This window comes from Haliaeetus albicilla, chromosome 8 (assembly GCF_947461875.1).
Source record: "Haliaeetus albicilla chromosome 8, bHalAlb1.1, whole genome shotgun sequence".
Taxonomy (NCBI): domain Eukaryota; kingdom Metazoa; phylum Chordata; class Aves; order Accipitriformes; family Accipitridae; genus Haliaeetus; species Haliaeetus albicilla.
In genome coordinates this window covers 13,815,040-13,842,343 of record NC_091490.1, presented here as the reverse complement: position 1 = coordinate 13,842,343, position 27,304 = coordinate 13,815,040, and the positions used below count along the sequence as shown (strand labels likewise).

At 37.6% G+C, this 27,304-nt stretch overlaps 1 protein-coding gene across 1 annotated transcript in view; it reads right to left on the bottom strand.

Annotated features, from left to right (window-relative positions):
• Positions 1–27,304, bottom strand: part of AK5 (adenylate kinase 5) — a 99,373-nt gene that overhangs the window by 9,917 nt on the left and 62,152 nt on the right. Inside the window, exons 9-13 of the mRNA XM_069789000.1 lie at positions 17,176–17,218; positions 16,037–16,081; positions 7,739–7,902; positions 6,596–6,712; positions 1,855–2,043 (exon numbers count right to left, since the gene is read on the bottom strand). Coding sequence (XP_069645101.1) covers positions 1,855–2,043; positions 6,596–6,712; positions 7,739–7,902; positions 16,037–16,081; positions 17,176–17,218 — 558 coding nt within the window. The remainder of the gene's footprint in view (positions 1–1,854; positions 2,044–6,595; positions 6,713–7,738; positions 7,903–16,036; positions 16,082–17,175; positions 17,219–27,304) is intronic.

Sequence of the window (27,304 nt, the reverse complement as noted above, 5' to 3'; positions counted from 1 at the left end):
TAATGTCCCTACTTTACTTAAATCCATAATGGAATCACATCTTTGATAGCAGATGTGTATTTCATCAGTTTAGTAAAAAGTGGATGAGGCAGACATTTCAATACAGAGTACCTGTGTTCAATAAAAATAGAACACGTTTTTCAACCTTAAAAAGACTTTTTACATCATAATGTTTATATAGCTGATTTTACAGAGCTTTCAGACCCAATAGGTCCACCCAGAAGATGGAAGTACATTGAACACCTACATTCATCAGAAGCAAGTACCACGTACAGACATTGTAAGAAAAACAGTGTAAGCACTGTTCAAGCAATGCACGAATATTTTCTAACATGCAAACACACAACGTCAGCTCCCCCAAAAACTAATGATAAAAGTGTACAAAGCACATAAGGGACGAGGCAAGTCCCTTAAGGAACTAATGAGCTATAAGCTTTCAAGAAAAGACTGCATGTTTTGCCATTGCACAGATTGCATAGGAGTTGGAGAAGAAACTTGCAGCGGAAGTATTAAGGAAGGGCAAGGAGAGTCTACATCAAGTGAAATAAGGCAGACCATGAATGCAAAATCTGTGTGAAAGTATTTAGTGTAGTTTCATTCTCTTACAGGCTGTCAATTCCCTGATGCTTCAAAAAGGGAAACACTGTGGTAGGCACAGCTCACTGGAATAAAATCTTAGAGATACAGAGAGCTCCATTTTCCTTTGCATTGCACTGAGTTGGTGTAGTGCATATTGTACTGAATTCCTAATTAGATGCGTCTTTGCAATGGTAGCTCATCAAAGAAAATACAAATAAAACCAGATAATAATTCTTAAGCTTAAAAAAGAAAAGTAATTGGGGATTTTTTTTCTGTCACTCTGGAGTTTGCCTTCTGTGCACTTATTGTGGGGTTAGCAAAGGACACAAATCAGGACTCTCCCTTTGAGTATCATTTTTCTCAGGACTATGTCATTTACTCTGTTCTCAGGTCGGGATATGGCTGCATAAATTAAGTGCGTGTTTCTCTTTTGGGAACTCTGCAGAGGAGAAAGGTTTGGGATATGTGATTTGCGTGTTTGCTACAGCCTCTAGAAAAAAGCTCCCATAATATTTCCAGAAACTATTATTGGATTCTATCCCTTTAAGGACAAGGAGGATCAGTAGAACTAGATCTTTCTGTAGCTGAACATGAAGAACAGTTTGCCATAACAGAGCAGAGAAATATATAAAAAGAAATATAAATATCCCATGTAAATGAGTTTACAGATGTGCTGTGCCAGCATATACATCACTTAATTGCACTGATGGAATTTTTCTTGCTTCTCTGTAAAGTATTGATTAGAGAATAAAAAGAATGCTTTAAATATCACATCCTGAGTACATGTAAACTGAGGTAATTCACTGAAATTAATACAACTATGTAATTTATTCCAGCAGGAAGATCTTTCTTGTGTGCAGGTCTGTTTTATTTCAGGATATACACTGTCAGTTTTGTAAATTTAACTAAAGGGCTTTGGATTAACATAATCTTTCATCCTAGTTCTGAAAGCCCTTATAGAGAAATAAATCCTAATACTTAAAAAAAGCTTTCAAGCATTAATGTTTAATAAGAGATTCTATACAGATGAGGTAGTGATTCAGGATATGTTCTCAGACTCGGGATAAATCTGTGGTTTTATTCTTTCAAATTGTACTGTGGAACTCAGAGGTTTGTAGAAGTTGCAAACAAACCAGGGAAGCGTAAGGTGAGAACAAACTGGGAAGTGCAGAAACTAATACAGTTCATAAATGCTGTCGTGTCAGTATTTTCTGAATATTGCTCATATAATGAAAGTAAAAAGCAATATTTAATTAAAAGGGTCAAGCAATTTACCTTGCATAACTGTGTCTTCCTTTCATAGTATGCAATCACAGGTTTTGATGCTTGGAAATAGCTTTCGATTGCTTCCTTGATGGTTTCGACGTTATCAGAGTGCTGACTGCTCTGATTTCTCATCAGAAGGCGACTGTTCATGGTTTCTGCAGAGCAGTCTAGGCAGAAAACAAGTTTTGGCTCCCCAAACTAGAGACAAAGAAAAAACAATAAGTATTCAAACCACTGGGCTGGTAGAACTGATTTTGTTTGGATAATTTTGAAAAGAAATGCTACCAGAAGAGTCATCAAGGAATTTATTAGCAAATTACTTTCATATTTGTCTATGCAGAAATTATGCTTATTAAAAAAAACCACTTCTTATTATAGCAGCACTTAGAGATCCCAGTATTCAGGACCAAGGCTGTGCTTGACTGGGCTCTACACATACAGAGAAAAGGAGAGATAATCTGAAAAATTCTGGCTACTTGGACTGAAGATCGTCAGTTTGTTCATTATTTGTAACTGTTTGATAAAAGCTTGATGCAAGCAGCACTGGACCTATGGAATTCTTGACACAGTTGTTCTTCTAGCATTTGCTTTGTTCAATCTGTGAAAAGTATATTTTCATTCAGGAAGTGGTAAACTATAGCTTAGAATTTCGAGAGGCAATAGAAGGAAATGTCCAAATTAAAGTGTGCCCACTTGAAACAGAAATGAGTAGCAACAGACAGGCTCAGGGACACCATCAAATGCTTGTTACTGGACATATTCACAGGAATACATCCTGTGAATTGCTTTATGTCACACACTATTTTATGTCAATATTCACTGTGTAACTCTACATCATTACTATCCATGGCATCAAGGAACGATGTGATATTATTTCTTTGCATTTTCAAATTGGTGAGTAATTTCCAAATTTTGTGAGAAGCCCACCATTTAGTGCTTTTTGGCTAGTGCCAAACTAGTCATAAGGGAGAGTCTGCCCTTTTCTATAAAGAAAATAAATACAGATTTATTTATTTTTATTTCCAGGCCTTGGCAAAGATAGTAAATAATTGTCTCTATCTACATTTGATCATAGATATTGCAGTAATTTATGGGTGAAAAAGAACTGGCAAGAAAGAGCAAAATGTTCTTTATAATATTTTAGGAGAGAGCCAAAAGTTCTAAACAAAAATCTCCATCGTTCTTTCCCTAAGATGCTGAAAAATATGTGTGTCATTTAGCATAAACCTTGCAATACACTCTGTCATGCACCCCGCTCAGGCACAGCTCTCTCTGACACAAGGTTTTGTCTGAGCAGCAACTGTTGGGCTGAGTCTAAAGAGATAAACTACACTCTATCAAGTAAAATAAAGGTGTTACAGGATCAAAGTAATGTGATAATTTTTCCATGCAGTTATGTATTAAATCCTTCAGAGATGCTCTCAGGCTTTTTCTCATTCCTTCCCTTTCTAGCAGGGATTTGGAGAACACCTCTTAGGAAAGAGTGAGAAGTCTTGAGAAAAGAGGACTGTTCTTCACACTAGTGACCATTAGAAATTCATGACCGTTAGAAATTCATGCTTTTATCATGGCTACAGCAAAGAAAGTCTAAATGACTGATATATGGAAATTGCCATTGCTACCTTTGTTGACAGCCCTTAAAGGAAGAAATATTCTAAAGGTAAATATTTCATGTTAGGCCCTCTGCATTTGACTGAGGATGTCTGGATTATGTTGACCTTTATACTACCTTGATGACTTTCTAAGAGACAGCTGAAGCCAAGGGATTATGTCAGACAGTTCAATGACAGGCTCTTATCCATCCATTTTTTCCACACGGCTCAGAAAACATGAATGCTATTAGCAGCAGCAGTATTGGGTTTGGGGATTAAAAAAGCCAACAAGGCAGTTTTAACAGTTCAAGAGGCTTGCACTGTTTCAGAAGTTAAAATTAAGATGTGGGCTTAATCAATGATTTAAACAAATGTCTTTTTTGTATAATTGGACTAAGATGGTGAGAAGTTATTTCCTCACAGCTCCACATGAGGAATTCCATAGTCTGTTCTAAATTATAATAGAATAAATGAGGAATCATGGCTTTCATCAGTTATAGTCATATCATCACCTTACAATAAGGATAAGAAGGAGTCTACTGACTGGTAGGATCAGATAATAGCATCTTTTTTGATAGACTGGGTCTGATTTGCTTTTGAAAAATCTATATGGTTCTCTTACAAGTTCCAATGTTGCTATTCTCTGGAATTCAAAACATTACAGAAATGTCATTCTTCTGAGTTAAAAATTGCAAAAAGTAAAAGTAATGCCCCTATCAGATATAACAGCAATTTTTACTACTGGGTTTTTTTTAATTACTTTTTTCCCGACATAATTTAGCTTAAATAATGCATGCTGTGGGGACATCTGCAGGAAGCCAAACAAGTCTAATGTATTGGGTCTTCACTCTGTCTTACTGAGTATCTTCCACCTTGTGATGTGGAATTTTAATATTGTCTTCTATTTCTCACCTAGCAGAAAGACCAAGGAGGGATCACAGACATGTGCTTCTCTAGAATTATGGCTAGGTGAAAGTACAGTTATATCATAGAAAGGAATTGGGCAAAACTGGCTGGAGAATAACCTGTTTCTACATAGCTAATTCTATTTAGGCCTGTCAAGCCTTTAAGTATAAGTACTATTGCCAATGTCTTCTAATGAAAACAGCTGTTTGTTAAAAATTATAATGCTTTTTACACATCATGTATATACATAGCATTATTCATTTGCACTTTGCTGCCATTAATTCATAAAGCCTGATGTCCACCTCTTTTCATTCAATTGTAATGTAGGAAGAAGTTCTCATCGCCCTTTAGAAAGAACTGCAAAGCATTATCTCAATAATGACTCATTTAAAAAAACTTCACAGACTTACTAAGCAGCTTACAGCCAGCCAAGTTCACCCTGTGAAAACTCAAGTGGATATATATGGATACAACAGGGATGACTTAGCACATTCAAAATTATCACTTGGGGTCCTTGTATTTTACTCCAAATGTGAAAGGCAGCTCAGGCTACAGGATCGTTTGCTGCTACAGTGTCTGTGGGAACTGAAAGGGTCTCTCCTTTTGCACTGGATGCATCAAGACTTGTTTGCCTGGCAATGCCTCAGTCCAGGATACTCCAATCTCTAAGTTCTACTTTATAGCATACACCAGTGTTCACAGGACATGACACATAAGCCTGCCAGAAAAGCAGTGCTGCTGAAATAGTTCCTCCTTCTACACAAAATGAAAGAAATCTCCAATGTCTTTTTAATAGTCTGTGGCATTTTAGTAAAGGTACTTGTCGTGGTTTAACCCCAGCCAGCAACTAAGCACCACGCAGCCGCTCACTCACTCCCCCCCCATCCAGTGGGATGGGGGAGAAAATCAGGAAAAGAAGTAAAACTCCTGGGTTGAGATAAGAACGGTTTAATAGAACAGAAAAGAAGAAACTAATAATGATAATGATAACACTAATAAAATGACAACAGTAGTAATAAAAGGATTGGAATGTACAAATGATGCGCAGGGCAATTGCTCACCACCCGCCAACCGACACCCAGCCAGTCCCCGAGCGGCGAATCCCTTCCCCCCCACTTCCCAGTTCCTAAACTAGATGGGACGTCCCATGGTATGGAATACACTGTTGGCCAGTTTGGGTCAGGTGCCCTGGCTGGGCATGAGAAGCTGAAAAATCCTTGACTCTAGTCTAAACACTACTGAGCAACAACTGAAAACATCAGTGTTATCAACATTCTTCACATACTGAACTCAAAACATAGCACTGTACCAGCTACTAGGAAGACAGCTAACTACATCCCAGCTGAAACCAGGACAGTACTAATAGATCAACATTTCTGTGAATGGCTTCTATAGCAAATCCTACCACCCATTATTTTGTTCAGCTTCTGATGCCTAAATCTTGCTGGGCTCTTTTGGTAATCAACTAAATAAAGCAGCTAAAGGTTCAGGGAGAAAACAGATGATTCATTAAAGTTTTATTACCTTTCAAACTTGTATAGGACATTTGTGGAGTGTAATATTATAGAACATAAACTGTTTCCCCTAGTTCACCACTTCTTTTCTCCTAAACCCTGGCAAATTCATTCATAGGGCTTATATAGAGTATTTTCTGCAGATTGAGGAATGTACAGCTGAGACTTCTCAGTAGGTCTTAGCGCATACTGAGGAAATCGATAACTCTCTGAACTGCCAACAGTCACTTGCAAAACACTCTTTTTATGGCTATGCCACCTGTTACTCATCACAAAAATTAAATCTGTGTTTTGCTGTTTCAAAGTGGCAGCAAGCTTTAGCAGAGTTGGCTCAATGGTAAGCGATATTAACTGTGAAGATACAGGCTTTTATGAACCTACATCAAATAATGCTTGTGAGATTTTCGTAAGAAGTATAGCAGCCATCCACTAGAATTAGGAAACTGATTCTAAAAATGGTGCTTTCCACTAAATGTGAATTGTTCCTGGTTTATATTAAATTTGGGTAAAATCAGCCTTTACTTCTCCTGGTGTTACAGAGTCTGTATAGGTGAGGGCAAAAGCTGGAGTTGCTATATTGATGGGGTCCCAAAGTTTCAGTGACCAGCAGCACAATGCTGTTGGATTGGCTGTTTACACATCCCTGTTGCAATCAGCTAAAGATGGGGACCCAAGTGGCATCAGAAGTACAGTTGTATCTTAATAGGAGTTCTAACAGCATTACGATTATATGGTCACCTTGCTCTCAAACTCTTCTGCTTCTTTCAGCTCCCGGGGATACCCATTGATCAGGAATCCTTTTGTGTCCCCTAACTTGGAAACCATGGCTTCCTTCAGTAGCTCTAGAACAATACCCTGCATTGGAAAGAAAAGGAGTTGGTTAAAAAATAAGAAAGATTGATACTTTTGTTTGTTACACTGACTTTAGTCCTACGCCCTTGAGAACTGCCTTGGTTTGCTAAAAGCAGGTCCTGTGAATGCAGGTGTTTTTCTTGTCCTGCAGGTAGCAGGGCACCCTACTTTTTCTTCTCTCAGGATCAGCTATGCTACACAAATCTAGTGTTCCAACCCATCCAAGAGTTCCCAAAGTGTTCTCTAGATAGCTGGGAATATTTCATAGTTTCAAAATTAATGTTGATACCCGTGAAACTTTGGAGTACTGCTGCAGCATTTCCCAATCTGATTGCATTTTGCGATGTCACTGATATATTACATGGAAAGTGATAAAAGAACCCATCTGACCAAACACACTGAAGAGCAAAGCAATCAAAATCAAGCCTCAGCACAGCTTTTAGTTTCCCCTGAGCAGCACTTCCTGGTATCTTTCATTAACAAACACATCCCATGATCTAGCTGCACTTGCTGAAGACCCACCAAGAGCTGGGGCTGCAGACCTGCCACGTAAAAGTCAAGTCCAGCTGAGAATAACACACTCCGTCTTCACAGTCTCCACTGAACTGCAGTCCAGCTACTCTGGGATGTCAGCCAGCTCTGCAGGGAACTGCTGCAGGTATTGTAAATTAGAATAGCTGCCAGGAAGACTAGCTCTGAATCTGAAATGTGAAGCTATAAAATGGACATAAAGTTTCTGTTTCCTGTACTTAATCTTACATTTTGCATTGCATAGTGCAGCATCTGTCTCACTGTATTTCATGACTTATTTGTTGCCTATATGAGCCTGAAATGTAAAGAAATACTGGCATAGAAAGGGAAAAGAAGTTCCACAGATCTGGCAACGAGGAAACTTCTCCCTCAAGTTGCAGATTAATTTTACTTAAGTGGGAATCATCAGCTCTAGTCTCTTATTTCCACCCTTTTAGACAATCTACCTACCACTGCCTTTGTTTAACTCTTAGGACCCCAAATAAAACTGTTGCTTACGCCAGGCACAGGTTCACCACATTCCATGATGTCTTTGATCAATTTACTTCTCTCTGATAATGATGATAACTCATTTTGTAGAAGGTCACCAGCAGACAGGTAAGTAAATCCATATTTCTTGGCTAACTGTTTGCATTGGCTACCTTTGCCAGAGCCAGGCCCACCTTTGTGAGGGAAAAATATCTAGAATTAGAAAAGAATACATATCTGCCTTTTCTCAAACTATAGCAACCAAGAAAATGGGAGGAAATTGATGAGACTGCCTATTTTGCAATTTTTTTTTTTTTTGCAAAGACATTCTATACAGCAGAACAAGTCATATACTTCCCTTCTGATACACTACACTGCTGACTCAAAAACACGTACCGAAGTCAAAGGAGTCACAAGAGTGTGAAATCTCTTGCAGAAGAGAACCTGTTCCTAAAACACCGTTACTATGTAAAGGAAAAACATGAAACAGCCAGCGTGGAAGGGTATTTGACTGAGTATCTATGTTCAGCTTGAGAGCTGCAACAAATATTAGCAAACTAACGTTCACTGCATCCTTGCCAGGGAAATATTTTGCCCTCATTTATGGAACGGAAAGGTATAGGCAAAGAGATGGTGAAACTTGCCTCTGTTATGTGGGATGCACGTAGGTCTACAGCAACTAAGCCCTTTAGCACTGCAGTAAATGTAAGAGCACAATTTCATTGTGCTTGCGCCCTTTCCCTTTGAGCTGGAAAGCTCTCACGTGCTGGTACGTCTGCTGATAACTGAGCGCCAGGTACTGAAGCTGCTAAATGCTGACAAAGGCTCGGTCATGCCGCTCCCTGCAGCTGTGGTACTGGCTTGCTCCTCATGCATGCTGCAGGGAAGCCCAAGAGTCAATTGCTCAGCAACAGAGGGCACGTGGAGACCTTGTCACCACCCGCTCTCCTACACCCACAACTGTACTCAGCTGGAAAACCAGCTCTGAACCAGGCCCAGAGTGCAACAACTGGAGGGGTGAAGGGCAGTCTCGGCCGACAGGGCGCTCAGGTGAAGCTGCTCAAGTGATTTTTCCACAGGCTGAAGGGAAGGCAGCTGTGGCCGGCCCTCCGGCTTGGCGGGGCCTGTGGGGAGACAGAGAGGGTGGGAGTGGAAGGGCAGTGACTCAGGCAAATGCTGCAGGTGTCCTCCTGTCAGAAATGGCACCTCGAGCCTCCCTGCCTCCTTCAGTAGGAGAACTGCCGCCACCTCGAGAGTCCCCAAACTCTGCCTCGCTTGGATATCTCTCTGGCAAGGGCCCTTTTCTGGGGGTGTCTCGCAGGCTCTGGACACCTCCTTGCTCTGCAGGTGCCGGCATTGCCCTGTCCCACCTCCTCAGTGGAGGTGGCTGCTTTTCCTTCCTCACCGTGAAGGCCGACCCTGTGAAACGCCAAATGCCTCTTCAGCCGCTCACTGAGCGGCAGCAGCCACCCCAACCCAGCTGGAGAGGCGGGCAGTCCATGGAAATTGCTGGAAGCTACTTCTCAGGGATCGCACTGCTGTGGCTGTGACCTCCAGGGCTGCTGGCGGAGCTGAGGTGAGCACCCCATGAGGGCCGAACGGGGTGGGGAGGGCTGAGGGGCCATGTTGGTGCTGGGGGTCGCCAGGAAAGCAAATTTCCGTTGTGGCAGTATCAGGATTTGGGGAGAAATTTCAAGGTGTGTAGCAGCATTTTTACAATCTCTGATGGATCTGTTCAGAAGATCTACTGCAGTAGGAGGTAATTATACCATTGTAGGGAGACAGTGCTCAAAAATCAAAAGAGGCAACACCAAGATTAAAAAAAAAACCAACAAAAAAAACAAAACAAAAAACCCAAACTCTTTTCAATGAAGTTTTTTTAAGCATGTGACTTGTGTATTTATCAACTGTTGGGACTTGCAAATATGACTACACAGCTCTATTATGTGGATTTAAGATGCTAGAAAATACATGATTTTCCTTCTTGTTTATCTCTCCATGAGAAAATACAGGAATAATGTGTTCACAATAGAGTGTATTTGGCACCATCTCCTCCTGACTTCAACTTCCTTCTAACTTTTGCATTCAGTTTAAGAAATAATTGCTCCAAGCATATCATTTTCAAAGAAGCTGCAGTAATGTAGCTGAGAGTAAAAATTGGGTCATAAGGCAGTAGCATTAAAGGAACAGTTTTGTCTACTGTAACCTGGAGTCTTTTACTTCAGCTTCACAAAGACAATTATCAGCCCATGGTGTGAGAATCACACTTGTGCTACAATTTTAGCTAGAAATATCTTTGTCATGGTCTCATTTTCTTGCTAATGTGGATTGCATGTTGTTTTTCTATTGCCTTAATAAGAACATTTTTCTTTTGTAAAAACACTGATTGAAAGAAAACAAGGAATAAACAAGAGTGGCTACAGAGAAATAGATGCAGAGAAATTATAGGCAAATTATCTGTAATGAGACTGTTAAATATCTGTAGTGGCAATTAATTTTATTTCTGGTTTGGTTTGGCTTTTTAGATTAGTAAGTTTGTGTGTGCATGTGCTTGTTTACACATTCTGTCTCCTGGCCTTGAATATACTAGCAGTGCAGTGATTTCATCCTATTTATTTGGTGTACATACACAGTATTAAAAAAAACAGCTACAAAGATTATTTTATTCTGTTTCTTATATAACTGTTTCTCTTCTGAATATAGAGCTGAAACAGAAATTTCATAATGTCCCTTCATATACTAAATAAACCAGATCTCTTTTTAGAAATAACAATACAAGGACAATTTTTGGTTGTTTAGCAGGTAAATATTCAGAAAAGTTGATGTGTTTCTCTAATACCTTTACCTGTTAGTATTTTAAGAGAGAACACTGTCAGAATGACACAATATGCAGGACATACACCATAATGAGAATTACTGTGCCTCCAAAACATGAGTTCCAACAAAGCTGAGATGAAAATGCTGTGCTCTTTAAAGAGGAAAAGACATAATTAAATAACAGTTATGTGCTGGAAATGGTAATTTTTATGGCCACTGCTATTAATTTAGTATCATTTGATGAGCAGCAAAGCATCCTACTGCTTGACAAATGTATATGACCCACTTTGCAAAGTCTTGTGCTTTCTTATCAGCGAATGAGATGGCAGTTCTTGCTTGGCCTGATCTGAGAAGAGGCTGAATGCCCCCAGGGAATTCAGCATTGAGGGCTGAACACGTACTCAGCGTTTACGCCACTATTAATTTACATGCCTGAAGTTAAAGTATTAGTTAATGTCTTGTCTCTCTCTGAAGGCCAGTATTTAATGTGACTGAAAAAGAGCTATTTAGGTGGGAAAGAATGTGAAAGTGCATTTCCTTATTAATTAGGTACTTCCTTCCTGCTCAGGATAGGACTGCTACATAAGTAGCTTTAACAGCAAATTAACCCTGCAGTCATGAGGCTTACTATCAATTTATAGTGTTGCAAAAATTGTATTTTGTTCTTTTAGAGGGTCTCTTTATTAAATCTATGCATTTAAAAAAAAAAGAGAGAGAGAAATCTAATAATTTACTTGAAGAAAGTTTATAAGGAACAACAGCTGAATATAAAATATAACAAAAGCTATCACAAAGATATTTTCAGTTAAGAAGGCTTCACTGCAACTTGTTATGCTGTTTTTAAAACAGAAAAAACCTGAGACATTGAAAAAGGTAGTGAAGTTTTCCCAATGGCTTAATTGTTAGGAGGAGGAAAATATGTCCCTGCTTTTGTTTTTTCTGTATGCTGTTATCTTTTACTCTGCCTATGTATATTTTGGAAAAAAAAAACAACAATTGTGTTAAGTGACAGACTGAGTCACAGTAACTTGCTATTCAGATTAATCATGTTGTCTTCCAATTTTCATATGACATGAAGATAAAGAGTTAAAGCCTAGAAAATGGCCAGAGGAATTATGAGTGTGCTGTGACCTGTAGGAGAACGTACAACTACCAGCAGTTCCTCGTTGTTAGCATGCTGTTGTATTACACTTTAGATCAGCAAAAGATGTCTGTTTAAGAAATCAAGTCTCTTACACCTGCTCTCCCTCATGCCCCAGTCCCCCCCAAGACTATGAAAGACTGCAGGCCTAGGCATGTGATTCAAATGTACCAGTCTGGCCTAGAGCACAACATCACAAGCAGATGAATTAATGATGGTAGAGGGAGCTGGGACTGCTGCTCCGAGTAAGCAGGGACAGGAACAAGCAATATGAGCAGTTCATGAACCAGCTTTGCTGCCAGAAATATTAATAAAGCAGAAGTGTCATACAGACAGACTGGGATGTCTCTATTTTAAGCTTGCCAAATCTTATGAGTTTATCATATACCAAAATACCATGAACATTTACATAAAATGCCAGCAGCAGGATTTACAAGAGAGTCCCACCATTCATTTTAAAATGTTTCAATTTCTAGACCTTATTTTCATAATGAGTATCATCCTTGTATCATGGAAAAGTGCCTGCGGGGAAACCTAGCTGCACAATAGAGCCTCAGAAGTGAAATCAAAATAACCCCAGTCAAGCTATCCTTACATTCAAGCTATCATTTTGGAGGACTTGATCAGTTTGGCAATTCTATCAATGCTACTTGGATTATTTATACAAATAAAAATAAGCCTTAGTTTCAGAATATGGCACGTGAAGGCCTCTCAATAGCATGTCATCTGTTGTTCACGTGTGATTTTAGTCTGAGTGAAACCATATAGGAACAATGCTGTTACTTAAAACCAGCAACAACCAAAACCACACCATTTTTTTATTTTTTATTTTTGTGAAAGATTATTTTAATCAGAAAACAACCTGGAGCACATGTTGGCAGAGTGATGTGATGACCTGGCACATCACCAAGTTTTCATCCCTCTTAAAGAAAACATGGATTTCATTTCACAGAAAGTCAGAGAAACCAGCCTTCATCAGCTTGTACAGTTAGTGCTTGGACTGACTGGGGTTTAAATTATCAGCACTGCTCATCCTATGCCTATCTGATTGTAGAAGGAGCTGCAATAAAATTACTGTAGCATAATTTAGGTAATCAGGAAAAACCCTCTACTCAAAGCAGGGCGAAATTCAAAGTTGTTGAAGGTCTGACATGCCTAGGACAAATAAAGAATTTTGGATTTTGTGATATTTTTGGTTGGTTGGTTTTGTGTGCACAACAAGCTACTGTCTGCAGCTGATAATGTTTTACCTCTAAGTGTAGGTCATGATAGTATCTTCAGAGTGTCTGCTGAAAAGCTGGTCTTACTTACATTGAGCTTAAACCATTGTCAGCTTTGGCTCACCAGGAAGAATATGACAAGGATTCTGCAGAGGAAATTGGTTACATTGACTAAGTTTTAAACACCACATTTAAGAGTAAGTGGGGAGTTTGTCTCTGATACAAACTGCAGAAAGATTCCTGAAAACTTACTACTTTGGTTTCAGCCTCAATCAAAGCCAAATGTGGCTATGTTTTATGAAACTCCTGTACAGGATAGGGAGGAGTAATGGTCCCAGTAACTTTGTTTTCTATGACAATTTTCTGGATGTGATATAGATTATCATATTAGTTAAGAATGATAAAAACCTACGTTATTCATTCTGGTTCAGATTTTACTTTTCATGTTGCTCTGATGAAAAAAGTTTTTTTCGTTGGGGGGGGTGTTTGTTTGTGGGTTTAGTTTTGGTGTTTGGTTTTTTTTTTTAGTGACTGGCAGTAATTACATAAGTTTTGAATATTAGAGCATGCCCCAAATTTATCTTTGCACCTGTTAATTTTTTATTTTTCTCTTGAATTTTACAGGCCAAAGTTAACTTGTTTTTTGCCTCTTTTGTTACCCTGCTATTAACTCCCATATTTTTGACTTGCTGGTTCTATGTCTCTGCTTGCTGTCTGGATAAAACATTGACGTTGTTGCTTAATTAATTTGAGTTGACTGTTATTACAGTTAATTCCTACATTAGCTCTAATGTAAATCTTTGCTAATTAGAGGTTTTTTTCTTTGCCTTTTTGGACAGTTTTCAAGGGAAATTAGTGGGGGAGGGAATTGTCTGCTTTTTCCCTTTTGTCTTATAAACAGTATCTTGTCAGCTATGGCAGATGGTGTATTTATTTCAATTAGTTTGTAAACTACTTCAAATGCATGTCTTTAGAACTCTAGTTTTAAAACACCTTTATAAGCATCTTATTATTTCCTCATGAATACATCTATGTAATGAGTAAACTTTTCTAATGACACCTGAGACCGAGAATTTTTCCCATTCAAGTATCTACAGCAGCATGTTCCAACCCATCTTCCCTGCTTTCTTTCTAGTCAAGGTATCATGGACTGAACATTTCTAGTGTTGTCCACTGCAATGGAGTACTTAGCCCCTGAGAATATGTGGTGCTTTTTTTTTCCTCTTTTCTCCCCCCACCCTCTCCCTCCCAGTTTTGTTCTGCTCCTCTGAGGCTTCTTCAAAGTTTTCTTTCATCCTTGTACAACTCGCAGTGATCAGGCTTCAGCTCTTGACTGACATGGAAGACAACTTCACTGCCTAGGCAAATGGTATGCATTTGGCTAGTGTGTATAATGTTAAACCTGGAGTGCATGTGGGTCAGCAAGTGATTCAAGCAGATTTACCTACCTGCCTGAAAAGGCCATAAGGAAAAAGAGCTTGTGGCCACTCCAACCTAGCACCAGCAAGAAATCTGTCTCTGGGAAATACCATTTGGATGGAATAAAATCACGGTTTTGCAGCCAAATGAGCAACCATGAAGATTTCACGTTGGTCACAAAAAAAAAAAAAAACCCAAAACCAGAAAAAATATACTCTTGCTCTTCACATCAGACTTCAAGAAGCTTTTTCAGGGGTAGGAGGATAGAGGTGGGGATGGGGGTACTTGGGAAAAAGTATAAATCATTCTCCATAATTTGTTGAAAAGTAACCCATGTTTGGACTTAGTCAAACTTTTCATTGTAATATTTTCAACAAAGAAAACTTTGACTTTTGATAAAGCAGAATTTTCCTCTATTCTGGAAACCATTTACTAGAAAGCCCGAGATGGATTTAAGAGCAGGGAAAAGTTGTGTTTTCCATTTTTTCAGTTTTAAGCTGGAAGACAGCTCGTAGATGGCCTATAAAAATTATAATGAAAACTAAAACCCACTCTTTGAAAAAGAAAAAGCAATCCAGAGGTAAATGAAAAATATGCCTTACTATGGACAATTTCAGAGGCAAAATTCTTTGAGCATCTTCACTTTTTTTTTTAAATCTGTGTTTATACAAACCCAAACATAATTTTCCAGTAAGATATTTGAGGTAGAGAGAATGAAAATTTGTCACTGTTGTGAACAGCAGGAAGATGGCCAATGCTGAATAGGAAGGAAGGAACACCTCCCTCAACCTGCTGGTATTGGAATGTTTTTTGATGCCTCCTGAATTCTGAATGAAACTTCCATTATTTATGACTAATTTCAGAAGTCACTTTCTTTTTCCTTAGGAAAAAGAATGCACAAAGTGACTGAGTTGCATGTAAAATTACCCGTGTTTGGAAATCTATCCTTAGGTCCTTAGAAATGTGTTGTTCCTGCTCTGTATTGTAAAGCGGTTCTGAAAAGCTCTGCTTGATATAAAAGCAATTATTCTTTCCAAGTAATTAGTACCAAGCTTTAAGCTGAAACTTGTAAATCTTCTGATTATAATTTGTTTTAAAAGGCTGTTCGAAGTTTAAGCTAATTACATTGGTCACATTTATATAATAATGGGCATTAACATGGTGCTTTTCCTCTGTGGACTTCCAGAAAGCAAATATAAAGTAAACCTTGAACCTGCAAAGCCTCAGTGCATGCTAAGCATCATGCATGGTGACTAGCCCACTGACTTTTTAACAGCATGTTGAGCCCATGCAGAATTGAAACCTGTATTTACAAAAGTTGTTTCACAAATGAAGAGGTGAAGAGACCTGATTTTTTTCACCTAAACCTTGAAGTTCTGAGTTATAAATTCAATCTAGTAACACTTTAACTAATGCTGGTGAGGCAGCTTTGCTGTAGGAGATCGCACAATACAGTAACTGCACAAGAACTAAGGTTATTTTGAGTATGTTCACACTTAAACATACCTTCTGCTCTGAGCTTTACACAACTGTTGTTAGCATGCTCAGACGCAGGTTAATAAGACAATATTAAATCCTAACTCCCTTTCAAAAGACTAAACCACCATTGTAGTGTAAATACTCTTAACTAAACTGTTCTGCTAAACTTTAAAATAAATCATATACTTATAATCAAAACTTACTAACATAGGGATTTTCAAATGTAGCAGTTAAATTAGGAATCCTACTTACCGACAACAAAAATTATGTCCGATTTCTTCAGATCTTCTGAAAAGTCTGAAATGAAAATAAAAATTCTTTAGTTGGCAAGAGCTACTAATTTTAATCTTAACTACTTTCCACACCGAATTGTGTAACACTCACGCAAGGTGATCTGATTTCACTAGATTTACATTCTGCTATAATGCTCTGCATTCCAAAAGGAGCTATTATCTACAAGCCTATTTATCTCCCAGTTTTGTAGTTCTTGCTGCAGATATGATAAAAATATTTTACCTGAAAATTAGACCTTGCACATACACATAAGCTCTTTAAAAGAGGCAGGGGCGGGGAAGCAGATGCATCTTGATGTAATAATGTGCCTCCTGAGCCATTGCATTTTTCTCTGAATATGGTATTACATTATAATTGCTATAGAATTTTGTCCACAACCCATTCAGATTTTATGTTTGGTATGCTACATCTGAGATGTAGTCTTAAATACCCCTGAGCTTCAAATTCAGCCAAATAATAATCTTAACTGAAATCCAGGTATTACTGTCCTTTTAGCACCAAACTACTGTATGTACTACAGCTTTGCCTTTTACCAAAATTGTATTTTTGAAAAAGCAGTTCCTTCTAGTCTGAGTCCCAGTCATTAGCCTGATTATACCAGCACAGAAGGCGATCATGCCCCATCTGAGCCTGCTGGAATTTTATTATGTCTTTGACTCAATCACTTACAAGTCACATTAATTTACCACATACAATTTTGTTTTTTATTATGTGGCATGTACACCTCATTACATAATATCATTAGCCATAAATGGCTTTGGCTAATCCCTTCATTCCTCTTGGATTCTTAGCAGCTCATACTTTCCAGCAAGCTTTTCATAACTGCCAATTTCTGAAAACATTTATGAGAGCTGATGCTGATTAACAGTAATATTTTCTCATAATTTTGGATCCACTGGCCTAAAGAGTGTAGAAATATCTTTTACAAGCTTTAATTTGCATTCAAAGAGAATTCATGTAATAAAATCCTTTTGAGACATAACTTTCACAATATAAATAATCTGAATTCACTTTATTTTCTAAGTAACTATTTAAATACAAGGGGAAATCAAAAGTTTCAAAATTAAATTGCAAATGACACTGAAAAAGAAACTCACCTCCTGTGGTGTCATAACCAGAAAAACTTGACTGATCCTCCTCCTGTTAATTAAGCAATTGACAAATTGAAATGGATATTCTGCGTACTTTGCATTTCTTCTTATCTGTTTATCTTTATCTTCTCCGTATTCTAACATCTCAGTTTTAATCTAAGTTGAGATATGGTTAACAATGTCACAGAAATGCTGTTAGTACTGTTTCAGTTGGTAGAACACGAGCATGGAGAACCCAAGATAACTTGAGATGATTAACTGACCCATACTGTTTTTGTGAGGAACAGCTTTTTTAGTGTCCAACTGCACAGTTCTAGCACAGTATATAAGCAACTAGTGTGCATGCTGAATTACTTCCAAAGTAAATATGGTATGATAAGCTGTTAGTAGTGGAAAGGCAATATTGGAGTAAGTTTTAGAAGTGAGCTACAATATAAAGGTGAAATTAGTCTTTGGTCTAAAACAACCTGATTGTGTTTACCTTCGGAATGCAACACAAGCTCCAAGTTGTTACAAAGGCTGCTGAACTACAAAGAGGGATTATACCAGAGAAATGGAGAATGTGGCATGGTTTTTTTTCCTGATACTTGGCCACTTAGAATTATTTTGTCACATACTGTGTGGTACAACCAACAAGGTATTACAAATACTGGCCAGCAAGAGTGTCAGATGGGAATTCTTTGTTGTTCTTATAAATTAGAATTATATATATGCTGGACATAGTCAAGGTTCTGTAGTGTCAATATACTCACACCATCAGTTCTTTAATCTAGTCTATAAAATATCAACAATAGCACTGACAATAACATGCTCGTATTACATCATCAGTGTGTAATATCAGCACGGAATACGTTATGCTAGTCCTTTCAAAATAGGATAGGGTTACCAAGCTGTAGTTTCTTACAGTTCTGCTTCAGTGTGCTGTCAAAAATAGCCACTGTTAGAAATTTGTATAGCTGCATGAACAGATGAAGTGAAATGAACAGCATGGTGAATAGAATGGGTAAACTGCTGGCCCCTGTAATTTGCAAGGCTCTTGCAGGTTTCTCCTTGTGTTCCCATTATCAGTGAAACAGAAGTACTCTTCATTAGGCTGAAGTACCATTACACTCGATACATAGAACACTTTCATCTTTTGAGTCACAGTAATTCTCAGCCTATTACACTGCAGCAAGAGAAATGCCATCTTAAAAAAAAAAAAAGTGGGAAGGGGGGCAAAATTAAAAAAGCAACTGGATCCACTGCAAGTTTGCAGGAGAGTATTTCAGAGGGAAAGAAAAAAAAACATTTTCAAATAAGAGATTAATCTCTTTCCTACCATTCAAGCAACAGTATTAACCCTACATGCTCTTTCTTTGTAATAATACAATAAAATATTTGACCCTGCAAAGGATGTATTATGTACAAAAGATCTGGGTTTAGATTCAGCTTCTTACCATGCCTTTGAAGGTTTATGGATCAAAATTGTTTTAGACACAAAGTTTAGAGTAGTTGCTTTAAAAAATCAAGATTACAGTCTCTAGTTTACAGTCAAATGAAAGAGGCATTACTTCTTTCAGCTACTGCTTTATTCCCCCCTATAATTGCAGAACGAAACTGCCTCCATAACCCTGGGGGGCTGCTAAGAGCAGCAGGTGATAATAAAGGTCAGTTACAGCTCTAACTTTTTAGAGCTGAAATATATAAAAACTAGAGGCAGAACTGAAGCTAAATAAGCTATCAACTGCTTTTATTTGACCAACCATATCTGCTTTAATAGAACAACAGGTTAACTAACCAACAAGCCATGTTCACATAAGGAACAAGTGCTATGAAAAGCCATTAAAGTGAATTCTAATTACAACTCAAAAGCAGGTAAACAGGAAATGTGACAGTGACATTGATCAGAACCCAGAATATCAAAATAATGAATTCTGTTTATATCTGTAACTGCTCATTTTTCAGGTGCAGAAATATTGTTTTCAAAAGAATTGGGTTTTTTTCTCTACACTTTTTTTTTCAAAGGGCATCTGTTTCATAATTCTGTAAGACAACTCAGTATACAGCTTGATGTGAGTGGGACCACCAGCCCTGCTGAACTTCCATGACAAAATAAGGTTCCCCACATTTCAGAGAATAAGTTATTCCATAAAAATGTTTTTTTCAGACAGAATTGAACAGCACCCAGCTGGGGTGGAAAGAGGTTCTGAAAGCCTGGTCTCTAGGGGAGCTGTAAGAAAAGTCAGGAGGAACAAATTAGAACAGTTGGGCTACAATTAATTTTGCTTTCATGACAAGGTGTTCCTACACAGTTTCACTATTCTATACTTAAATGTGACTTAGAACCATTTCTTTTCACCCCTTTTCTCCCAGTCTCCTCAAAAGTAGAACCAGTTTTTCTGCTGATCTGGATGAGGAGCTAGATGTGCTGTTTGGTTTGCAGTCCCTTGTAGAGAGTGGTAGAGACTGGCATCCTGGTTAATGCTAGTCCCCTCATATTTACATTTGACAACACCTGTTTCTGATTGTGTCTTTCTAGCAAGCAGGTCTCTAAACTGCAAATAGGTTAACCTATATGGGCCTGAAAGCACTGTTCTGCCTGGTTACCGAAGTGCTCTGGAAAATAACTGTTGGATTTACCAAGTGATCGCATTAAGGAAAAGTCCCACCAATTACTAGATTGCTAATAGTATTTTATACCACATTGCCATCAGGAATACAGTGATCTCGCAGCAGAACAGTTTCTGTATTCTCAGTATAGCTGTTTCCATTTAGTTGAAAGCAAGGTGAGGAAGAGTATAATCTTATATGGAATAAGCTCTGAAGAAAGGTGGGTAGTCTATAATTTCAGATGCCTTTAGAGACAGGTTATATCTACAAATATTGTCTGGAAACATATCAATTAGTGGGGCATAGCTGACCGTATAACTACTTAAATAATATCAACAGTACATTAAAATGATTGCTAAATAGAGAAGTTTGCTACCTGTAAGGAATCTCTTATCTGACACTTGCCTTTGGAGCTGGAAAATGCACGCTTCTGACTGTATTCTGACTTCTTGTCATTTAACTCATTATTAGTAAATATCTGACTAGTAGTAGTAGGTACTTCACAGGTTAATGAGTTTGAGTTATTGCCTGTCATTGCTAGGTTGTGAAGTAATTTCCATAATAAAAAAAACCCTGACAGTAAGTCACAGCAAATTATATGGAAATCATACAGAATTCTCCAGATCTTTGAGTTTTGTTACTAATGAATTAGGACTCTTAAGTCATATCACTTTAAAGAAAGCAATAAATTATATTTAATTTTTTTCATCTAATGATGGGACACTTTCTTCATTAGGATTTAGTGACAACTGTTGTGAATGTTTGTTACCTGATGAAATGAGTTTTTCTGTTACCCATTAATAACATCTGCTCCAGTCCTTTTTTTTTTTTTCCTTTTTCATAGCATGGAAAAGAAAAAAAGTTCTCTCATCGCCTTTTTGTTGCTTGAATGCTTCTTGAAAATAGTGGTGAAAAGTGCCTGATACATTTTATTCCAATTTCTAACAGACAGAACAAGTTCCTCCTATAAATTTACTGAACAGGATAAATAATCATGGATTAAGGAGAAAAGAGGCAGTGGAGCGAGACTGAATTTAAAATACAATGTGATTGTTGCCTAAAATTATGCTCAATTTTCAAGATTGCATTTGAGAATGTAAACATTCAAAGGAACATGTCAGGTACAAATCATTTAAACAAATAAAAACTACATGTTTCTCCATGTTTCTCTGCCTAAAAATATTTGTTGAGAATTGAGCTTAATGTGTAAGCAGGAAAAAAAAAAAGCTGCATAAACAAAGAACTTTAATACAGAATGACATAATGTATTCAGTAGAAAGTACAGGCAAGAACTGACTATGTAGTTTTATCATGGTGATCCCATCAGCATCCCTTTAATGGGAATGTAGGTATATAACCATCAATTTCTCAGCACACTGTAGTTTTATGTTTCTCCCTTTGCTGCTGTGAGGTATTCAAAACACTTGTACTCCTGTAGCATTTTATTTCTTCAAAGAACACTACAGTCCTCCATAAATCGTCCCTGTATTTCCTTTGGGAATAGAGGCAAGGATGTTATTTCCATTTTAGCAGAGATACAGGTGACTTGTCAATGTAAACATAGTTACATATGGGAGCAGAACTAGGTTTAGGACTTAGATTTCCACTTTCACCTGTAGTATATTTACTTTGAATTCTTAGTCCTTAATAAAGTAATATTAAATGAAATCTCAAATGTTTGCAGATGATGCTTCTACATCTAGTACCCTTAAAATCAACTTTAGCTCTCAAATAAATTCTCTCACTGATTAAGAATAGTTTAGGGAATCAGAAAGCAGTACGAGATGTCTGTTGAGCACTGTCTGGATATACAATTTGTTTGCTTCAGCACAGTCCAGTCTGTCACAATCTGTGTGGTTTTAGAGTTTGACATGTGTTTGGAAGTGGATTTAATAGGCATATACCTAATCACAGTGGATGGTCTTTCAGATTAGATGTATGCAGACTCTATTTCTAAAAATGTAGTGATCACTGCGTGGTGCCCTTACATACACTGCAAAATGTAAAGACCTTGAGCAAGCTTTAGCTAGGCAAAGTTAAGCACTGGAAGAAATTGGGGCTAGTCAGAGCTCAGCTGTGGAATTTGTCTTCTAAATTCCTGTTTTCTTCCTGTAAGAGTGAATGTTTGGTTTTTATGAGATATGCTGGGTTAGCTGCAGGTTTCATGTATGGGCAACAGTCCCTGGGAATGGATTTTATGAGCCATCCACTTGCTTGCCATTAAATTTGATTTATGATTCAAATCACTTTGAGGCTGAGCTGCTTTCTGCAAGCTGAGTGTTAAAGTATGCCTCTGGAAAGCAGGAGTGACTGTGTTCTGCTGTCCTCTGGCCCAGAACTAATGAATATGTGTAAATAAGATACAGTATGAATGCATTCAGACTGCAAGGCTTTTTTTTCCCCTGAAAGGCATACCTTACACAGCTCATACTGCTCAGCAGAGTGGAGTTATTTGTATCAAAAGGGACTAACAGTAATTAAGATGAGAGAACAGTGCTAATATTACTTGAGGTGATTTTTGTTTGTTTGGAGTGCATACAAGAAGAAAGTGCAAAAAAAAAAAAACAAACCAGTGTTTGCAATAGCATCTACAAAATGCTGAAAGATTATTAGGCTGCTATGATTCTCTTTTCCTTTTGGGTTTCTAGCAAAGAAAAGAATCTCTATGCCATTACTCTCTTAAAATAAACCTTATCATCAGTTCTGAAAATAAAACAAATTTATACCTATACAGAGGTAGAGATTAACTTGTTTTTAACACTTGTAAACCAAGACTGAGTTATCTGGCTTTTAAAGATATGCAAGACTTTTTCAGATTTTTCATTCTCGTTCTTTGATAGCATAAAGAAGGATACCTATCAGTAGTTTAGAGGGAAAAAAAATCACATCTGTTTGCTCTAGTGTGTGGGGATTGGGTTTTTGTTAACTTCTGTAGGTTATTTTAATGACAAAAAATACATGTGATTATTCAGCATGAAAATGAAAGCAAAATTTATTTAGTTTCATATTGATTTCCAGACACTGGAAAACAGGAAAAAATTTCCAAGAAATTAACTTTTAAGGGCAAACTTACCAACCAAGGTATGCAATAAGAACACTCCTTCCAGCAGGGCAGTAGCATTTTGCCTGACCAGGGCAGCATAACAGTGTTCTGGTAAACAAAACACTTCATTTGCAATTTTTATATTAGGTTTAAAAGGCTGAACTAGAGGGGACAGCATTATATCTAACTTGAAGAAAAACTAGGGCTTGATTTTTAAATATCTTTGTGTTTTGAAGACACTTGAGACAGTTAACACCCATATTATCTGTGCATAGCTATTATCTATCGCTCATTTTAAAATACTTCTGTCACATATGGTATTCAGTTACTTTACAGTATATTTATAGAAAGTTCCCAGTGCCTACAAAATTCTTCACAGAAGTTATCATTATTTTTCCTGTAGCATTCTTCTTTATGTAAATTGCCATCACTTCTTAAATGATTCTTCTCTATGTGGAGTATTTATGCTGCTTGCTATAAATTCTCACAGGGGCTTTTTGTTACACCAAGCAACTGCAGCAGAGAAGTGCAGCAGGGGACCTTCCAGTGCATTTGAACTGCAAACTTGGTGCTGCTTAGCTCCTTTTCTTAGACTGCTAACAACAATCCTAATGAATGGATCCCTCAAATCATACACCATTGGCACTACATGAGAGTGTCTCTGCCCTGAACCGTTACATTGCCTCCTGAGAGCTGGAATTCAGTGTTTGGGTTTTTCTGGGGTTTTTTGTTTGTAGTGGTTTTTTGTTTTGTTTTGGTTTGGTTTTTTAACTGTAGATGAAAAAGGGTTTTCTGCAGGCCAGTCTCAATTCAATTTCCAAGAAGAAAAAAAGATCCTGGCACCGAGAAGGACAATAGGGTGTTGTAAAATTAAGACCAGTGTGTGGCCTCAGATCCTATGATTTGCTGCTATTAAGATAAAAGTTGACAGCTGTGCTCAAATTTTACCTCTCAAAGACCTTCTCTGCTTAACATTTGACCAAGCATATTCTAGGTTTACTAAAACACCTATTTATGTTTTATTAGGTAGTTTTATAACTTTCAATAAGGAACTTCTACAGTATTCATAAAGAACTTCTCTGTTAAGAAGGAATTTAACTATGGGAAGAAAAAGTCCACTGATCTGAGATACTACTGTGAAGGAATTCTAAAACTAGGCCACTTCTCACTCCTTATGACTAGTATTTAAGCCCAAATTGACTAAAGTTGACTGCACAATCATGGGATACATAAGGAGTAAAAAGACACCAAATAGGAAACATATGGCTTCCTGAAAATACATAGAGGGGGTTTTTTTAAGTGTTTCTAATATACCCGGAGAAGCCACTCTTCTGCTTCAATACAAGTAAGTTATTTAAAGAGCAGTTTTGTATCCCATATCGTAAAACAGCAATCCTTGAAATCACTGCAGTTTAATATGTAAATGTAAAAATGTATACTATGTACTTTGACAGTGATTAAGAAATATTAATATGTTTTATAAAAAGCTGTTTCTTCTTCAGCTTTAAAATACAGGAATTGTTGCTACAAATATTTTTAAGGGCGGGCTTTGGTAGCTGTCTTTAGGGATGCTGGGCCATGTGAACAGAACCCATCCACAGGCCTGAGTAAGGTGTCTAAATCTAGAAAGTGGGAAGGAGGGGATTTAAAATACACCTTTGCATTTCTTTATCAGCTTTAGGTACAATATGAAATGTTCTGATGTGGATCCTATTTGCATCAACTGTGTGGGATGCCTGATATTCCCCAAGAACTATGCAGGTTCTGTGGGCTGTAAAGGTAGACATGTAAAATGCAGAACTCAAACTTAGATGTAAAGTTATATTTTGTGCATGAAAGGATAAGGCCTCAGTTTGCCAGCGGGGGGGCAAGCTGGTGTGAGGAAAGGAGGTACACTCTCCTAGTGCTATTGCCTAGAAAAATGAGGGTGAGATACTGTAAATTGTAATGCTTTTTTCTACAGACACCTTCCACAAGCCACAGAGGAGAGCTTCCTAAGTTACTGCAAAAGTATTCAGTGGAGCATAAATGCAGCACATCTTGAAAAATGATGCTGTCACTGTTGTTTAAATCTCCAGTAACTCACATGAGCTCACCATCCTTGTAACAGAGTCCTCATGCCCTGTACTGCCCACCAGAGCTGCAGGCAGTAACTTTTGGTTCAAAATCGGAAAAGAAATGGAGATGCAAAGACTTCAACTATTCTTAGCAGTTCAGCCCCCCCAATATAGTATCACCAGAAAGTAACTCCAAATAATGTCTGTGAAAGGAGGAGCAAACTGTTTCTGGCATTCCAAAGAAAAAGTGCAGATTGAGTCTACAGCAATTTTTTCTTGCCCATTTTGCCATGGTTTGCATGGAGGAAAAAAGAGCAGTAGGCTTTCTTTCACATGCCTTTACTACAGCGTACAATGGTGATTTTGAAGAGAAAAATAATTCTTCATGCTTACAAAATGATATACAAGCACCAAAATACACTTGGTTTGAGCTTATTAAGGGAGCACTTTGTGACAGGCAAACTGTAGTACTTCGTTTCTAGAACTAATTTTTCTTTTTAAGCATTTAATAGGATAGTTCCCATGGCAACTTGAATTGAACAGATTGTTCATTGACTTCAGTACATTTCTATTAAACATCTTTTCTCTGTAGCTAGGCCTGCCTCTCCAGCTCTTTCATGTCTTTGGATGCTTATTCATTATCTCTTTTTGCAGATATCCTTAAACTAGATTGGAGTCCACCTTTCTGCGCTCTTTAACAAAAACAAATGTTGAGGGAACAGAGTTTCACAATCATTCTCTGAGTTTCCTAGAGTCCATTTTCTTTTCTGTCACGTACTTCTGTTTTAATCAGTTTTCCTGTAGAACCAGAATCTGTAATTCAAACTGATACTGCTGCCTATCAGCAAAAAAGAAATGGAAACCACAGTAGTGTTCAGCATTAAAAGACCAAATGGCTTCTGGATACTTTTGGTCGTTTTACTAAGACCTGTAACAATTAATGCTGCACAGCATACATGAATAAAACTGCTGTTATACCAGAAGTTTCTTATGTTCTCAAGTAAAGAGAAAGCATGTGATTAACATAGTACATTCTAGATCTGACCCCTTAAATAATTTAATAATGTTTATCTGATTTTGAAAGGTAGCTTTAGAAGTCCCAATGAAAATTTCTCCTGTTAATGGAGATGTGCAGTTTGCTCTTTGTCATATTGTAATGTCAATCCGTGCAGTACTGTGTCTGAAAGGTTAAATAAATTACTTGGATTAAATCTTTGATGTAGAGAAAATGGAGTAAAAACACAGTGACAGCTGATATGAAACATAGGAAATGGAGGAAAATGGTCTTTGGTTTAATCCACAGAGCTTTAGTTAAATGAGGCTTTCAATTTGCTGTTGCCCATCAGTTTTAGAAATATTTGTGTTCCGCTTCGCATTGAAAAGCCTTTCAGGGCCTTTTCATTATTTCTCTTGAATATATAAGTTTCAAGCTATGATAATCAGTCAGGCCAGAAATGTTGTTATAGTCTTAGTGACAATGGAGTCTGTTTTTCATCTGTTCACTTAAAGCTTTCCTCCTGCTCCCCTAAAGCCTAGATTCATATGGGCTCTGGGTGGGAAATGACAGCGAGCTGTAAGAAGAGTTGTCACTACATGGCAACAACTTTTAATCAAGAGCTTGTTTCCTCTCGTTAGAATGAAAGTAAGTCTCTTTGAGGGTTTTTTCCTCCACTTCATTTTGGTTTTGCTTGTTGCTTTTCAAGTGAGCTGTCACATTTTCTAATTATAAAACATTCTGCACTTGCAGCAAAGATTGGGTTATGCGATTTTCTTAATTCAATAGATTGCTTGTCACTGCTGAACACAAAACCTTTTTTTATCTTTCAGTCTGTTTTACATCTACTTTTCCTAGGTTTTTGACACACTTGGGGAGGAAAAAAAAAAAAGGCAATCTCCCCTTTGCATGTGCCATTGCATTTACCCAATTGCATAACTAAACGCAGTCTGACACTGGAAGGACATGGAAATGCCTCAGTTAGGAACTGGTAACTTCCTTTGAGGCATAAAAATGCGTTTCAATGTTTTGTAGATGTGAAATATATTTCTGCCCCCGTCCCCAAATATTAGAGGAGGCTAAGTGTATTTTTAAGGTTTTACTTGAATTTTACCTGATTTTCATGTTTCCCAAATTTTAAAGTTATCAATTCTATAAGCACTTGTTCAGGAGTGTATTCACTCTACAGTTGTCAGACTGTATGTTTTAACTTTTTCTCTCACTAGTCTAAATATTCCTCAGACTAGCTATGGTTGTCTTGAAAGCCTTGTTTTCACAAGAAAATAATTGGATGCTCTTTTCTTCTGGAACTCTGATGAGATTCACTGATGCCAGTGTTTCAATATTCCCTTTTGGCCTGAATGCACTTGAAATAAGCCGAATGGTAGGATTCCAATTAAAAATCCAATTCTTGAAGATAAAGCTTGTCTGATCTCTGGAAACAAGTGGCAT